Source organism: Rhizopus delemar, genomic scaffold (genome assembly GCF_000149305.1).
Source record: "Rhizopus delemar RA 99-880 supercont3.5 genomic scaffold, whole genome shotgun sequence".
NCBI lineage: Eukaryota > Fungi > Mucoromycota > Mucoromycetes > Mucorales > Rhizopodaceae > Rhizopus > Rhizopus delemar.
Genome location: NW_027137831.1, coordinates 111,103 through 128,692, shown reverse-complemented (window position 1 = coordinate 128,692; position 17,590 = coordinate 111,103). Strand labels below are relative to the sequence as shown.

Below are 17,590 nucleotides of genomic sequence, written 5' to 3'. Positions count from 1 at the left end.
TTATTAAAAGAGAAAACTTTTTTGATAATTATGCATTCCCTTATTTTAGCCCCAAAAATGCCGAAAGCAAAAATTAAAATTGTCACAATAGCCCCTCCAAAATCAATTTATAAGTTGTAAAGTACTTTAATTATTTAATCTTAAGAATTGCTTGATCTTTGAGCTTCCATTCTTCTAGATCTATCACGAGAATCTATATCGTCTCTAATAGCTTTAAGTCTCTTACTGATATCTGTCAAGAATTTATAGTCACTGATTGTACTAAAACTTCTTTTTTAAATGGCGTAAAGAGTCTAAGTTCAACTTTATATCTGTCTTTAGAATAGATGTAGCATTAATGCTCGAGTCATTCTCAGCTGTAGGAGCCAGAAGTTCGTTTTTAGGGATAGATGATGCATCTAATTCAGATAGCAATGTCTCCATTCTGGATACATTTTCAACTAGGATATTAGCGTGTCTCTTCAGTAAAAACATATGTTTACATGCTCTTGAATTAAACTTGAAATAACAGCAAGAACAAGAAGCAATATTTCCAGCTTTATTAATTTGAATAGTATACATAATGTCTTCTTGACTAAAGATTCAACATTATACGTTGTTTCGCTTTCTTTTGTAATCATCTCTTTCATCCTATCGTCTGGAATAGCAGCAGCAATCATTTCTCTTTTCCTTCTATTTCTTGTTTCTGGTCCCATTCTTCCTACTTCGGAACTGACTCTTGCTTCTTCAAGTTTCATATCATTTTCAACTTCATTTACTAATATAAATACAAGACGATCCAAACGTCTGTTCTTAATTCTTTTGAAATACACTGACTTTAGTTGACTATGCTAGCTTTCAATGTAATTGTTTGTGCGCATATTTTGATGTTCTTCAATAACATAAGCTACAGACCATCTTTTATATCCATCCAAAGCAAGCCGTCTATCTTCAAAGTATTCAATAAATTGAGGCTGCTCTGCAGTCCATTTTTCTCTGAACATCCTTACTTTCTACTACGGTTTCGCAGGAAGTTTCATATATAATCGACTGTAAGTCGCTCATAATGTTGCCACGTACTACTTTTGCATTGCTGTGTTGTCCGGGACTATTCTTGACTTTTGTTGATAAATTTCTACTCCAACATTGAGTAACATGGAACAAGCACAATTGAATTCTGCAATTTTCACCAAAAGTAGCTCGAATTGCATTAGATTCAGGAATACTGCAATCAATGGTAATCTGTTCTGGACTCATTGCACAGTTGTTCTTCAAAAATCGCAACCAGTTCAACACTGGATTTACAGATTGATCGTTGGTTATCATGTATCCAACAGGAACTCCTTTTCCAGTATCAGGATATCTTACTACTAAGCTATACAAAACCTCACTGCTTCTTGAAGATATACTAAAAGTTGAATCTAGAGAGAAACTTTTCGATACTCCCATAATACTCATTTGCCATGATGAAATAATCCCATAATAAAATGTGTTTTCCATGGAATAAGAAAGAACTTTATAGTTGGTTGCAGCAAGCTTTTCTTCCTAAACTTTGAGGAATTCAAATTCGTTTTCTTTGAATTTGAACATGTCTTTTGCAACAGACAACCAAATGTTGTAAACGTCGTCGAAATGAAACAGTTTGTCTCGCTCTTCAGCACTTTCATCTGTTTCTTGAAGCAAACAAAATCTAATTTTTCTTCTTGAAAACCCATATTACAAAAAAGCCTTTATTTTTCTTCTAAGTTTTGTAGAACAGTAGCTGTTTGTAGTTGACATTGATGAATATAAATCTTAATACAAGATCTTAATTAAAATAAAATAGAATATAAATTTATTTATATAAGATCATATAATCAATTCCAACCAAACATGTTCTCTTAGAATATGTATTGTATTCATGAGAGTTCTTTGATAAGAAGAGGTATCAACTAAAATAACAAAATCCAATCCAATGTCAGGAATATTGCTAATCTTTCACATAATTGAAATAACGCGTAAAATAACGTTATTCAGATCAGTGAGGAATTCCCAGAATAAAAGATAATCTATGACAGACATACAAAAGAACAAATGAAAAGTTTTCATAATCATAATTATAGATGACATTTGCTAAAGTACCTGATCATTAGAAGAACGCCTATAGTAGAAGATATCAAGCCACTCACTCAATAAGATATAAATACCAGCCTTCAATAAGAATAATTTTTACTTTAACTTAAAATTGAAATAAAGATCAGTCTCAAAAAGTACTCACACTGTTGTTCGATCTTTGTTTCTACCTTTCTTTCAATTACTATTACAATTATACAACACTAAGGGTGTCTGAAAGTGACATGAACTTTAAATCCGCGTAAGTTCCAGGAACATGGTTGTGCGTGTTTTTTCGTTCAAAAATGACAAAGTCAGAGTCTGAGCGGTAGCAAGTTACCATGATACACGCAGGACATCCAATTTTTTTGGATTCTTTTTGAATGGGTCGATGGTTTCCACTTGCTTTAAATACATAGACATTTGGTCCACAATGGCAAGTGTATTTCTTACTCCACAAGAATGTTTTGTTACGACCAACTGAGGAGGATTCAGTAATATTGAGCTCACAATTTCTTTAATTTTAAATCCTTTATTTGTCCAATGTGTACAGGTAGAATCTTCTAATTTTTTGAGTTCAACCTCCCAAATAGCTTTGTCAACTTTCATTGTTTTGAAATCGGAAACATTTGCTGAATAAAATTGAGTTGATGAAGTAGACATGTTAATAAAACTTTTTTTAAATGAAAGTGATGAATAAAAAACGCGAAAAAAAAATGAAGTAATTTACAACTTATAGATTTTTTGGGGGGAGGGGGCTAATGTGACTTAATTTTAATTTTTGCTTTCGTCATTTTTGGGGCTAATATAAGGGAATGCCATCCTCGAACGATCCCAAGCCAATCTCATTCAACAGTTGTGCGCAACTGTGGAAAAACTGACCTCGGAGCTCTCACAAGCTCGTCTTGAGATCCAACATCTCCAAGCTCGTATAAACAGCATCCCGACTCCAACAACACCAGCCAATGCTACGGAATTTCCAACTCCACAAGAATCTCATAACCGACCAACCGCTTACCCAGATGCACCCTGGCACAACACTGCAAGAGTCAATGCACTTAAGCAACCATCGCCCCAACAGCGCGAGCAACGTCGTATACAGCGTGAAGCCGCTGCTGCCCGTATCTTCCACCCTCCTTCCTTGAACCAAGGTTTTAAATACCTATACCTTCCAACGAAGGCCCGTATCCCTGTGGGTACATTACGTACTACACTCCGAAAACTTGGTGTTAATAATGCTCGACTCCTCGACATTCATTATCCCGCTCGCAACACTGTGGCTATCCTTATTCATAATGATTATGAAAAGGAATTCACTGAACTTATCCACCACCATAACATCACGATCAAAGCCGACTTCAACCCTTCTAGTGGTGAAATTCTGGCGGACCCCAAATACTCTACCATGACTCAAGATGAACGTGACACCATTGCTACAGAACTTCAAACCACTCGCATCGAGCGAGCACTCCAACATATTCGCGCACCGGTGAAGTTCGCTGTTGTACGTTTTTTCTACGAGCAACAATGGATCTCCAAATCGAAACTTGATTCTATTGTTAATAACCACAACCCGAAATTGTCGTTCATCTTCGAACAAACTGAGACAACTGCCGAACAGGACCCTACCACAACGGAAACCCACGACGATACTGATATGGACATGTTTGATGCTTCATCCACCCAATTCTCCCATGTCATCAGTGCCGCAACCCCACCTTCTTCCCAGCATTAAATAAATGAATCCTTTAAGAATTTCTTTATTTAATGCAACAGGTCTGCCCAAACAGGCCATTAGTCCTATTCTTCAACTATCTCAAACCTCGGATCTCCTCTTTATCACTGAAACCTGGCTCCTCTCTCCAAATCGATACCCCACTACCTGGTCCCAATACCACACGTATGGCTTACCAGCTAACTCGTATAATGTCCACCGTGGTACCCTTGGTCTCGCTCTCCTGGTAAACCCAAAGTGCAAGCTACCTATCTATCACGTCCGACATGAACATCCATTATTGGCTAAGTATTCGTTATCAATTATTCTCTGCTCCAAAATACTAATCCATTGCCTTTATTTACCACCTTCTCTAGAAACTGACGATGTATCCCAAATACTAGATCTTTTACCAATGCATATCTCCAATACTACTACTACTATTCTTTGTGGCGATTTCAATGCTCGCATGGGCAACCATACCGGTGATACACTGACAAATGCCTTCGGCCGCAGAGTCTCCAATTGGATGACTGCCAATAATCTTATCCTGTGGAACGAACGCCTTGCTTACGGTCAACCTACTTCTTATACCTTCCAGGGCACCAGTATCATCGATTTCTTTTTTAGTACCACTGAACTAGAAATGCCAACCCTTCGGATCCGCGATGATCTATCACTCAACTCCAATCATAAGTTTATGACTATGACATTTTATCTTCCATCACATCTTCAAGATCCTAATGATCTCTCGCGCCCTCAACGAATCACCTGGAATATCGGGAAACTCAAACACCTGAAAAGCCGTGATACATATAGGGATATATTTATTAAAAAATTATCCCTAATTCTACCACCACATTCATCACTTTCTTTTCGTGATAGATCCGAAGCTTGTCAGTACATAGATTCCCTACATGACCATCTCTGCGATACTATAGTTGCGAGCCTCGACTCAGTGTGCGGCCGGCGATTACCTCAAGCGGATGAATATCTTAAGGATTTTTGGACCGACGAAATGACAGCTGCGTTTAATCGCAAGGAATACTACTACAAGAAATGGCGGAAAGCTCGTGGATTAAACTGTTTCCGATATTGACTACAACATCAAGAAGCCCAGGCAGCGTTACGACGACTTGTGACTCGAAGGCGTAAAGAAACATGGCGACATTTCTGTGATCAAATGTCACAGGGCGATTACACCAAGGCTATAGCAAAATTTAGTCGAATTCGAAAAAATCGGACAGTTAAACTGACTTTTTCGACCACTGAAGGCCCCCAACATGCAGCAGATACCATGGCCCATCATCTGGAAAAGATATTTTCTGGTGAGTTGCTCCCAAATCGAACCGATCCCCATACGTCTACGCAATCAAGCTCTTCACCTGATGACACAACTTCACCTCCATTTGATGTGAACACCTGCCCAATTGACCTTGACAGTATAAATGAAGCAATCAAACAACTTCCTCGACGCAAGGCGCCTGGTGTGGACCACTTCACTATTGAGATGCTCTCTCCTTTACTATTGTATATCTTTCGATTATGCTGGCAATGGGCGTATACTCCTCTTTCATGGCGGGTGGCGCAAGTTATCCCCATCCATAAGAAAGGCGTTACTTCTGATCCTGCTAACTTTCGTCCTATTAGCTTGACATCCACCTTTCGCAAAATATTGGAGAAATGCATCGCACCTGATCTAGAATTGGAAAGGCTCCCTCTTGATATCGCTCAAGGCGGATTTCGTCGATCACGTAGTACCCTTGATCAGGCCCTCTGTCTGGTTGAAACCTATTCAATCCTCCGCCAACACCACCGTATCACTCCAACCCTTGCCTTCCTCGACATTAAATCGGCATACGATACAGTTGATCGTGACCATATTTGGCAAACTCTCCAACCTTCGGTATCACCACCATTACTTGCCCTTCTACGCAACCTCTTTGATGAAATAAACATTGAAGTCCTTCTGTCGAATGCTACTTCTTACCGATTTTCGCCTGCCACTGGAGTACTGCAAGGATCTATTCTTTCACCATTTCTGTATTCCATCTACATCAATCAACTACCAGCATTACTACGTACCCAGCCTATCGAGGAAGTCCCTTCAACTGACACCCGTCACTTTGCTCAATCTATCAACTGTCTCTTGTATGCTGATGATGTGGTCCTAATAGCTGCTCCTCAAGATCTCGCTATGCTTTTACAGCAATGTGAAGACCATAGCCACCGTTTAGGTTATCGATGGAATCCTTTGAAATGTGCCATTCTAGCTCCTTCCTCGGATACGCAAGCATATTCCTTGTATGGTACCACAATCCCGCGTCAAGGCATCTTCTCCTACTTAGGCATCCCCATTAATCCCGGTAGTTATGTGAATACCGCTCAGCTTATCCAAGATAATGTGAACAAAGCCCTCCAGACCATGAATCAAATGACAACCATTGGTGTTAACAATAAAGGCTTTGACCGTCTTCTCTCTGTACGTTTCTATACGCAAATTGTCCGCTCCCAGCTTGAATATGGCCTCGCTATTAGCTCCGTCCCTGCCCATCAGGTACAAAACTAGATGCTTGCCAAACAAAATGCATTCGACGGATATTCGGCGGAGGCTCTCGCTCATCGATCAAGGTGATGTTGCATCTAGTAAACTAGCCAACAATGAAGGAACGTGTTCAAAAATTACAAGCCAAGTTCCTGCTTCGATCAATTGACGCTCCCGATGATACTCTCTTGTCCCGGTATTTACCTTATCTGCGTACCTCAGCTAGTCACTCTCAATGGTATAAACCTTCGAAGACGACTGTATGGCAACGGTGCACTGCTTCCTATGATCCTGATGAACTTAACTCCTCTGCTTTCAAGGCTATCTACAAAACATATCTTGAAGACAACCTTGATACAAGGCGTAGTACGTCTAATTCGGTCCTCTTCTCTGTTTGCCGCCCAAATCTAGGTCTAGATCCGATTCTCTGGCTACCGATGACTTATGCTGAACGCAGCCGAGTCATACGCTGGCGTCTTGGTTGGTTACCTGGTGGTATACCACAACCGTGTATCTATCATTCCAATGTCATGCTCACTCGTTCCCATGCCACAGAATGTCTACATACGCACCTCCGTTTACAAATGCCTCATACTGTAGCCGACCCTCTATCGTTTCTGTTGAATCAACTACCCAACAAACGCAAGAAACTCATGTCTCCTAATGCGAACTCTACAAATCCTGCTTGGACCGTTCGATGGCCTGCTATCTGCCAAATCTTATTCGAACTCGACTATATGCATCATGGTAAAATCCCTCCTGAATCTCCCCCACTTGGTACCAAGTTGGTAGCTTGGATATGCAACAATTGATTTAGTATTTGAAGATACATTTTCTTTTTCCTCTCCCCTTCTTTCTCTTTTTTCCCTTTTGACTAGCAAAAGGTTTTTAGTTTCTTGTATACTCCTCTTTGATCTGACCCGGGCAATCCAATATTCATATTATTATGTGCTCACATGGATTATTGCAAAATAATAATAATAATAAAAAAATTTAATTACTAATTTATTTCTTCTCACTAGTGTATCTTACACTTGATCCCATTCACTCTTTCAACAGCATTTTTACCCTTGATCCCAAAAGGGCTTTTTAGTTACCAATTTCCTTCCCTTTTGACCTGCCTCGGGCGGAAAAGATATAATATTATAATCGTGCGCCCAATAGAGGTTTTAATAAAAATCTGTGTTTAAACGTACTAATTTATTTTTTGGGTAATTGTACGGACAACATTTTTTCTTCGCGCACCATTGATTCGCACAGATTTTTTTTTTATTAGCATAGATTAAATTAAATGTATTAAACTTATGCACTGATGAATGGAGAACATGAATCAGGTTTTAAGGAGGGAGTTACTCTCTCCTTTAAGTAAAAGCATGAGCTGTATGCAGCTTTGAAGGCGCTTGAACGATGAAAAACAACCAAATAATAAGGAAGTCATTTGTCTACGTCACATTGTTAAAAATTTTGTTGCGAATTTTTATGGTGCGCGGAACATTTCTCACTAAAAATTGGGACTAGCTCAAAAATTTTTTTTTCACCATCTTAATCATGGACTCACCAGGTTATAATGTAGGCATATTAATTACCACAGAAACAGATTCATCTATTGTATAAATCTATTTCATGAAAATAAAAGTAAGTAAACATCGTTTCACGTTAAATATAAATTGTCAAGGTATTTTATTAAAACAGTATTTATTTAGCATTGATAATATGTTTAACTGCCTTATATACAGATTTGGAATAGTTACCTTTTTTGCCGTTTCTCTTCTTGTTTTGGCTATCTATGGTGCACACTCAATGAAGAGCTAATTGGGGCATCATTGTTTGTGGTATTGGCTATCTATGGTGCACACTCAATGAAGAGCTAATTGGGGCATCATTGTTTGTGGTATTGGCTATCTATGGTGCACACTCAATGAAGAGCTAATTGGGGCATCATTGTTTGTGGTATTGGCTATCTATGGTGCACACTCAATGAAGAGCTAATTGGGGCATCATTGTTTGTGGTATTGGCTATCTATGATACACACTCAATGAAGAGCTAATTGGGGCATCATTGTTTGTGGTATTGGCTATCTATGATACACACTCAATGAAGAGCTAATTGGGGCATCATTGTTTGTGGTATTGGCTATCTATGGTGCACACTCAATGAAGAGCTAATTGGGGCATCATTGTTTGTGGTATTGGCTATCTATGGTGCACACTCAATGAAGAGCTAATTGGGGCATCATTGTTTGTGGTATTGGCTATCTATGATACACACTCAATGAAGAGCTAATTGGGGCATCATTGTTTGTGGTATTGGCTATCTATGGTGCACACTCAATGAAGAGCTAATTGGGGCATCATTGTTTGTGGTATTGGCTATCTATGGTGCACACTCAATGAAGAGCTAATTGGGGCATCATTGTTTGTGGTATTGGCTATCTAGAATAAAATATTTACTATTTTAAATTTCAACTCCTCGAAAACATTGCAAAAAGCAAAGCGCTACGTAGTAATTCAGTTAACCACCGTATGATTAAGTGCAATGGACTAAACCTAGTATTATTATCTTTTATATTTGGTATTTGAATGACAATTTGTTTGCCACTAACCGACAATGTACATCTCATCTCTCGACAATTGTATTTGTTTAAACGTTATATTTTATTAAAGGTCCAACTGAGTGCTAAAAAAATAAAACAAATAAGTGTCCGCCTGGACCAGATCAATCCGTTTGGAGGTTTGATTTTTAGAAAAAACCCCTTTGGGTTCAAGGGTAAAAAATGAGAAAGGAAAGTAGGATGCATAGAGAAGCATACGAAGTTAGTTAGATTGTTTCAGTCATTCAATTAGTTTTTGGCCATGAGGTGTCTTGCACGAAATGGTTGTATAGTGTTGTAGTTGATCTAATTCATGGATGATAGAACATATAACGGGCCATCGACAGGTCCAGGACAAAGCAATACTAGAGGGAACAAATGTACGTGTCGGAAGCATATTCAAAAGGAAAGATATAGGGTCAGCTATTGCTTCAGGCATGCAGAGATGGCGATGCATATTTAGGCAGCTGATGGCGTGACGTCTTGACAGGTTGTTGTTGGGATGGTAAGGGCAGGGTTTGGGAGCACCACCTGGCAACCAACCAAGGCGCCATCGTATACATCGACTTCTTTCTTCATGAGTCATTGGTAGCCACAAAATAGGGTCAAGTGATTGTTGGTCGACAGCTGGATAGTAGTCTGGAGTTCTTACCTTGGATCTGTTTTTCTAGGTCAGAGTGGAGGAAATTCTTTTTTATTGCTCTAAAGTCTCGGGTATCTAAGTCGGTTATTGTCGGCGGCATCAATCTCCACAGAGCAATTTTTGATAGTCTATACCATTGATGACCTCTTGTGTGCTGTATGTGTGGCATTAAGTGATACAGCAGTGTGTTCTCGGGTAAAGATAATAAACGAAAGAGGAATTGAGCTTGCTGAATAGCTACTCTTTCTTTCATTATGGGTAACTTAGTCAAATGGAACATCACCTTGGTAGATGTTTTTCTAGACGCACCATAGATCTTACATATGCATTTGTCTTGTACCTCTTCTAAGGATTTCAGCTGAGTGTGATTGAAGCAGTTGATAGTTATGCCATATTCCATTTGTGGCCGAACTATTTGAGCATAAAATCGAGAGCATAGGAGCTTGGAGAATCCAGATGGGTTTACCCCAATAGAAGATAGGACATTCATCGTAGACATGACTTTGAACATATTGCTTTGAACAAGCTTCTCCGGATCAGGGTGGCCGCCTGGTTTGAAGGGTATCCCTAGGAAAGTAAACGTTGTCGCTTGCGGTAGAACTTGATCATAGATCGCCTATTCTATTGTTTGTGGTTGGTTATCCAAAATGATGCATTTTGAAGGATTCCACCAGTATCCCATTTGTATACTATGTTCTTCGCATTTTCGTAGTAGGTAAACCCTTGTGGATCTGTTGGCTATCGAAACCACATCATCCGCGTAAAGTAAGAAATTCAAGAGTGGTGCTAAATATAATGGAGGTGTATCATCCTCTATGGCTTGATGGCGTAGATATACCGGAAGTTGATTTATATATATCGAATAAAAGTAGGGCGAGAGGATAGATCCTTGGAGTACTCCAGTCTTTGGATGGAAACGCCTAGAAGTTACATTTGAGAGGAGCACTTCTATCTGGACTTCATCAAACAAGTTGCGTAGAAGACCTAGGAGTGAAGGTGGTATATAAGGCTGTAAGACCTCCCATATATAGTTCCTGTCGACAGTATCATAGGCGGGTTTTATATCCAGAAAGGCTAGTACGGGCTTGGTATGATAATGTGAATGCAATATATGGCAGATTTCTGCAAGGCAAAGAGCTTGGTCGATCGCACCACGGGATTCTCTAAAACCGCCTTGTGCAATGTCAAGTGGTGATCCGTTAGTTTGCAAGCCATATTGTATGCAACGTTCCAAGATCTTTCTAAAGATAGAAGTTAGACTGATAGGTCGGTAGTTACTCGGTTCGTTGGTGGAACCTTTTTTATATATCGGGACAACTTGAGCAACACGCCAAGATTGCGGGGTGTAAGACCACATCCAGCATAAACGGAAGAGCGAAAGAAGGAGTGGTACCAGAAGATGTTGTATAGATTGTAGCATTTCATTCCGGAGGTGATCTACGCCAGACGCTTTCTTTGTTGGTAAGTTTCTAATGGTTTCTTGTATATCCTCTGCAGTAATTGGGCACTCTATCTCAAAGGGTAGAATTGGATTATGAATATTGTTTCTTTGTACTTCCCTTAGTAGTTGTTCCGAAAAGATATTCTCTAGATGTGAAGCCATTATGTCTGCAGCATGCTGAGGACCTTGAGGTGTAGAAAATGTTGGTCGTAGGGTGCGATGTTTACGGATATGACTGAGTTTAGAAATATCTTTTGTGTACTCCCCAATTGCCATCTGATGACAGAACCTACGCCTGTTTTCTCGACGACGTTGGTGAATAAGACGCCTCAGCTTTGTACGTGCTTGTTGATGCTGTCACCAGGAATGGTGTTTATTCAGATCGTATGCTTTATGTCATTTCCTATAGTAGTATTCTCTAGTCTCGTATGCTTGTCTCATTTCCGCTGTCCAAAAGTCCTTTAATGGGTCGGTTTGTTGGCATATGCGTCCACAAATGTTATCCAGTGATATACATATTGCTTGACAAATGTCATCATTTAGTTTTTCAATAAATCCTCTTGCTGACTGTTGATCCTGAGACTGTTGTTTATTGTTTTCGATCGACATTGATATGTTGTTGGCTGCATTTTGAGAACTTTGAATACAGTAGCCGCTCTATTTAAGGGTGGTCAAAATTTTTGGATTATCCACCCTTAAATAGAAAATACCCTTAAATCGAAATACGTGGCTGTTAACAAATGAAATCACTTAATACGTATTGTAACTACATTATAGACATATTTGTACAACGTGTTTCCACATAGACCACTGTCGGTTGGTATAGATTTGGTAATTGTGTAAGAACAAATCAAAACTTGCTTAAGACTTGGTCAAAATTGCTGGAAGGATAATATACGAGTTGTAGACTCAAAATAATTTTGATGAGAATAAATATATGATACAATAAATTCTATCGATAAAAAAATGTCTAATAATGAACGTGTATGCCTTTCTATTTCTCAAAAAATTGAGCTTTTGGATCAAAATGCTACTGGCCAGCTTAATCAAACAGAATTAGGTGAATGGGCTATGAAGAAATTCAATTTATCAACCACTTTCCCAACAGACTATATCAAACATTCTCAAAAATGCTGAAACGTTATATAGTAATAATGTTGTCAATAATGGCAAAAGTCTAAAAACAACACGTTATTCTCAACTTGATGATGAAGTAGTAAAGTTTGTTGCAGACATGAATAATAACAATCTACCAGTCAATCGAGACTTAATCCTTCGATGTGTAAGACCTATTGCTTGAGTGAAGTATAGAATCCTTGAAAATGAAATTTCATTTTCTTCTAGATGGCTCACCAAACTTTTTAAGCGAATTGGAGTAAAATGCAGGCCAATGCATAGTGAAAGTGCCTCGGTAGACATTACTTCTGAAAACATTCAGAACGAATTGAGGAAGATAGAAGAACTTCTTGGGCCATGTGATCCTGCAAATATCATGAACTTTGATGAAACAGGCTTATATTACCAGCAACCACCAAGAATAACCATATGTTCCGAGCTGCTTGATGGTCTAAAAATAGTAAAACATGTCTGACAGTTGAGTTGCTCTGTAACTCGGATGGGACTTACAAAGGGCGCCCAATTGTTATCGGACAACACAAGAGCTAATTTGTTGTCCATGATTGCAATTGGAAAAAAAAACATGAAATTGAATACCATTATTCTACTAATGCTTGGATGACAACATACGCGAAAAAGTTAAATGTTGCCTTTGGAAGACAGAATCGAAAAAATTGCTCTTCTTTTGGATAATGCATCCGTTCATAAAACAAGAATTCTGCTCAACAATATTAAATTGATATTTCTACTAGCAAAAACGACTAGAAAGTTACAGGCTCTTGATACAGGTAACCTATTATTTCTTGATAAAATGCTATATAAACTGTCTTTTTGTTTTACAGTTTTCTCATTAGTATTTTGTATACGCAGGAATTATTGACAACTTTAAGGCACACTTCCGAGCCCAGCAGTACGATCGTGCTTTATGTCTGTATATCAGTAAAAAGTTGGATAATCCGAATGTTTACAAAATGGATCAAGCTCAGGCTATGGTTTTTCTAGCTAATGAATGGCTTAAAGTAAAACCAGAAGCAATAAATGGAATGCTCCCAGATCTCCCCAGGAACTTTGACAACAAATTTACTGATGTTAGCCAGTTGAACCTTGAAGCAGATGAAAGCGAGATGATAGTATGTTATACAACAAGCACTACTAATAATGAAGAAACGGCAGAAGGCAACATAGATGAAACAGAAGAAAATGATAATACAGAGCAAGATGAGCAGCGTGTCGATATAGTAGAGTGTAAAAAGCGGTTGAGAGAAGCCTATGAAACTATTTTCATGTACGAAATTCCTTTAGACGATCTTAATCGTAAATTACACAGCCGAATTCGAATGAGATTGGCTGAATTAAATAAGTCAAAAGAGCAAACAGATCTTCGATCTTATTTTATAAAGTAAAAAATTTATTGTTAGAGTGCTCCAAAAAAACTATCACTTATAAAAACTTTTTCTATTTAGTGGTAAAAAATATTTGCGTTGCACCCTTAAACAGAATAGTGGTATAGTGGTATTTATGCTGGGGATCTATGTTGTTCTTTAGATATACACCCATAAATAGAAAATACCCTTAAATCGAATACCCTTAAATAGAGCGGCTACTGTACATAGGCAAAATGGTGGTTGAAAAAGTAGCAGATGGGTTCTGTTGCCCTGTTTGTGACCGCCTATACAAGTCAACTGTTGGTTTCAGAAATCATCTGGCAGTTCACGGTCTTTGCATTTCACTTCCTGCAGATCAAAAAATCATTCATCCCAGCAACAGCAGTGGTGGTAACTCATCTGACGACCTCGTGGAATCCGGTAAACTGAGCGCTCACGACATTGCTGTCCCTGCAAGTGAACAGTTCGACGGTGCTTCAGCAACATGTCTCACGCAATCAACGTTAACATCAAAGAAAAGGAAGTGGTTGGACTATGAATCCACCATTTTGGCAACTTGCGATGCGTTGACTGAAACCGAAGAAACAAAAGTGGACAAGCTGTCTATCGCCAGACTGGGTCGCTGGGCGCCTATCACTCTCTCGGCACCTGCTCGACAATATCACTTCTTAGCTTCTCCAACTACTGCAAGCGCAATAATGGAAGATCCGGATGCTGGTATGTGGTATATGCCGTTGAGGGTGTCGCCCAGCCATAGCTTTGAAGCAATAGATGGGGATATACTTTTACAAGCTGCTTTAATGAAATTGTAAGTCAAATTTTGTGTCTTGTATGTTTTTGTCATTTGAAAATCGACTGATCTTTAATTTCTTTTTAGAAAAATGGGCAAGCATTTGTTAAGAAACCGTTATGTGGAGTTTACCAAGGAAGATGGCGTTTTATTGAACAAAGATTGGCTTCTTTACCCTGAAATGCGATACGTATGCTCTCAATTGTTGGCTGGTGCTATCCTTGATAGCAATTCCCAGTTCCTTCTTGTCAACACAGTTGAACCCTATGGCCGATACGCATTGGATGATGCTCATCACGAACGTCGGTTCACGCCTGCTTCTTCCACATTTCCGACCAGTGAAACGCCGTATGGTTACGTGCACGTGGTTTTGCTGTTATCGATGGAAAATGGCCAAAATAAACTCCACATTTCTAGCCGAGCCTGCGATCTTTTGATAACTTCCAGCTTGCGAATTGACCAAGTTTCGGTGAACCTAGGACCTGAGACAAGTCATTTCACACTCTGCTCTGGTACGCGTATATTCTTGGATAAGAAATCCCGACAGCAAGCTCTTGATTTGATGACGGGCGACCATTGCTGTGAATCGCAAACGATGCCGTTCTTATACCAGCTCAAGCAAATTCGATCCAAATTTCACCATCTCTCTACGTATACCCGCTGTCGAGCATCATCGGATTTTGGTTCAAGGCTTGAATTTCAACCATGCACGATTTGGACTCTCTCGGATCAAGACTCAACTCAGCACAGTATGTCTCAAGAGAAGTTGACGTCAATGGTTTTTCAAAAAATTGCCACGCAAGTCGTATGTAATGGTGTCAAAGCTTTGATCAAGTCGGATGATCTGGAAACAATTCGATCTTGTACAACAGGAACTACTGTGGACAACTTCATCCGGAGGATACAGGAGCTGGGAAACGAATTGCAAATTATTGGCAACGTTCCTTTGAACAATATTCTTACTGATATGACAGGACTCATGACCAGTGGATTACGAAAAAACAACGATCGAAAGATCGAAGCCATTACCAAGGAAGCATACCAGTGTTAGTAAAGAAAAAATCATTTATTTCGAAATTCATTGGGTTGTTTGAAATAAATTCTCTCTCTCTCTCTCTCTCTTTCAAAAAAAAAAAAAAAATTCAACCTACCGTCCGATAAAATAAAAATGACCACGTCTAATGAAACTAAAAGAAAGTCAAATAAGTTTCAATGATTGTCATGAAAAATTTGGTTCACAAGATCTATCTCAAAAATTTCAAAGAATTCTTTCCTGATCATGTTCATTCCCAAAGCCAAACGTCATTACAGTATAAATATGACATTGTGTCAATTAAACTTTGTAAATGGAACGAAAAGTAACTCATTATCGACTTGAAGGGAATTGAAACGTTTGCCTTTCAAAATCATTAACAATTTCCAAACATACTTGCGTATTAAATTGTCCTGTTAAATCCGATAGATCCATTCGAACAGGTTCCAGTTTCGCTAAGGATAAAAAAAAATCAGGAACGAAGAATAAGACAAAAACGATTATGATTTTTTTTTTTTTTTTTTTGGTCTTGCCACTCACCGTTTTGGGTCATTACATAGGTTGTCTGTTTCGACATTTGTCCCAACACTGATAAGAATGCGAGACGAATCCTTTGAAATGACTTTGCTTCACACTGTTGCAGGCTTCTGTAATTCTCTTGGACAAAGTGTCTTTCTGCAAAAATCTATGACGCTTGACCTTACTCTTTGCCACTGCCCAGAATTGTTCAATTGGGTTAAGTTCAGGAGAGTAAGTAGGAAGATAGACACATTTATATCCTCGATACTCAATATACTTCTTTATGTTTTCATGGGTGTGAATTGGTGCATTATCCATAACAATATGATAGCCTTTCATATGTGGGCGTTTGTCCATTTCATCGAGTGTCGTTTTTAAGAAACTGATATAGTGACCAGTAACAGTCCCTGAGCTTATGTATCCATCAGCTTTTCTCTTCTTCGCAGGTCTAGGTTTTTTTACGCCGACGGTAATCAAACCCGAGGCAGAAATAGCACCCAGTATAGATGTTGTATTTGCTCTTGTAGTCGGCCTGGTAACAATAGCGCGAGTGTCTTTATTGGACCAGGCTCTTGAACGTTTCATATTTATATCAAAAGCAGACTCATCAAGAAACACGCAATTCGTCAGAAAGTTCATGTCTGTATTTTCCCATTTGCAAACCCAATTGTGCCTCTCTTCAATCTTTGCTGGACTGTTTCTCTCAATAGAATGAAATTCTGCTTTTTTCAACGAAAGGTTGCATTCACGTCTCATAAAGTTATTAACAGTGCTGCGTGATACTTTTAGATCATGAAATTGCTTCAATAAATGCTCAGTTACTTCAATAACAGTAGCAGAGGGATTAGCATCAATGAAGTTGATAACAGTCGTTTTATGTTCTTTAGTTAAGATACACTTACGACCTACTTTTTTACAGCTATCAAAAATACCGTCAGGGCACGCATTGTACTGGCTCACCCATCTATAAGCTGTTCGAGGGTGAATGCCCAACTGCTTTGCTGCTGCTGCTGCAGTCATACACTTTTCAATCTTCAGATCGAAAAACCTAACTTTATCCTGAACTGTATAGCGCACATATTCTCGTTTTGGTTTTGCCTCCTTCATATGAACATCTTCATTTTTTGGCTTTTCCAACATCGGATAAGTCAGAGAAGATTCATTGGGGACTGCATTTCCCAAGTACTCTGTGTGAGTAGCAATAGTCTCAACAATAAATTCATTCTGATCAACAATGTAGTCCATGGGCTCAGGACTACCGTTCTCATCAACAACATTCCCATGTCCATCTTCATATAGAAATATCGTACTCATGTTGAATCGTAAAGTTTTGAAAAAGAAAAAAAAACAAAAGGAAAAATGCACTCACTGTCTATATTTTTCAGATGCCAAGAATCATGGTGCCTGATTTCTAAGCAGGCGCAAGTGACAACATTTCTAAAAATATGACATTGATTTTGATTGGCCAATGACATCAATTTTGGCTGACCAATGACATTATTTGGCTAGTGACATTGATTTTGATTGGCTGTGACATTACTTCTTGGAAGCACTGTACAAAAAAAAATAAAATAAAAAGTGCGCTAATTTTTTTTATAAAATGCGCGAATAATTTTTCCACATAGTGTATTATTTTTTATATTTGGTATTTGAATGACAATTTGTTTGGCACTAACCGACAATGTACATCTCGTCTCTCGACAATTGTATTTTTATTAATCGGCATTCACTTTTTTTGCAACG

At 38.7% G+C, this 17,590-nt stretch overlaps 7 protein-coding genes across 7 annotated transcripts; 4 read left to right on the top strand and 3 right to left on the bottom strand.

Annotated features, from left to right (window-relative positions):
* Window positions 1-140: 140 nt before the first annotated feature.
* RO3G_06782 (uncharacterized protein) lies at window positions 141-1,444 on the bottom strand (the record flags this gene model as incomplete). The annotated part of the gene is made up of 5 exons (XM_067661372.1): window positions 141-270; window positions 305-459; window positions 576-757; window positions 990-1,387; window positions 1,434-1,444. 5 exons carry the CDS (start codon window positions 1,442-1,444, stop codon window positions 141-143), a joined length of 876 nt encoding a protein of 291 aa, XP_067517473.1.
* A 1,309-nt stretch (window positions 1,445-2,753) lies between these two features.
* On the top strand, window positions 2,754-3,805 carry RO3G_06781 (uncharacterized protein; the record flags this gene model as incomplete). Its single annotated transcript, XM_067661371.1, has 2 exons — window positions 2,754-2,759; window positions 2,927-3,805. The coding sequence occupies 2 exons, from the start codon at window positions 2,754-2,756 to the stop codon at window positions 3,803-3,805; spliced, it is 885 nt and encodes a 294-aa protein (XP_067517472.1).
* A 1,276-nt stretch (window positions 3,806-5,081) lies between these two features.
* RO3G_06780 (uncharacterized protein) lies at window positions 5,082-7,141 on the top strand (the record flags this gene model as incomplete). The annotated part of the gene is made up of 3 exons (XM_067661370.1): window positions 5,082-5,344; window positions 5,435-6,341; window positions 6,440-7,141. 3 exons carry the CDS (start codon window positions 5,082-5,084, stop codon window positions 7,139-7,141), a joined length of 1,872 nt encoding a protein of 623 aa, XP_067517471.1.
* A 2,085-nt stretch (window positions 7,142-9,226) lies between these two features.
* Window positions 9,227-10,074, bottom strand: RO3G_06779 (uncharacterized protein; the record flags this gene model as incomplete). Its single annotated transcript, XM_067661369.1, has 2 exons — window positions 9,227-9,285; window positions 9,573-10,074. 2 exons carry the CDS (start codon window positions 10,072-10,074, stop codon window positions 9,227-9,229), a joined length of 561 nt encoding a protein of 186 aa, XP_067517470.1.
* A 1,896-nt stretch (window positions 10,075-11,970) lies between these two features.
* Window positions 11,971-12,141, top strand: RO3G_06778 (uncharacterized protein; the record flags this gene model as incomplete). Its single annotated transcript, XM_067661368.1, has 1 exon — window positions 11,971-12,141. The coding sequence occupies one exon, from the start codon at window positions 11,971-11,973 to the stop codon at window positions 12,139-12,141; it is 171 nt and encodes a 56-aa protein (XP_067517469.1).
* A 1,597-nt stretch (window positions 12,142-13,738) lies between these two features.
* Window positions 13,739-15,346, top strand: RO3G_06777 (uncharacterized protein; the record flags this gene model as incomplete). Its single annotated transcript, XM_067661367.1, has 2 exons — window positions 13,739-14,313; window positions 14,383-15,346. The coding sequence occupies 2 exons, from the start codon at window positions 13,739-13,741 to the stop codon at window positions 15,344-15,346; spliced, it is 1,539 nt and encodes a 512-aa protein (XP_067517468.1).
* A 534-nt stretch (window positions 15,347-15,880) lies between these two features.
* On the bottom strand, window positions 15,881-17,161 carry RO3G_06776 (uncharacterized protein; the record flags this gene model as incomplete). Its single annotated transcript, XM_067661366.1, has 1 exon — window positions 15,881-17,161. The coding sequence occupies one exon, from the start codon at window positions 17,159-17,161 to the stop codon at window positions 15,881-15,883; it is 1,281 nt and encodes a 426-aa protein (XP_067517467.1).
* Between the last annotated feature and the right edge of the window lie 429 nt (window positions 17,162-17,590).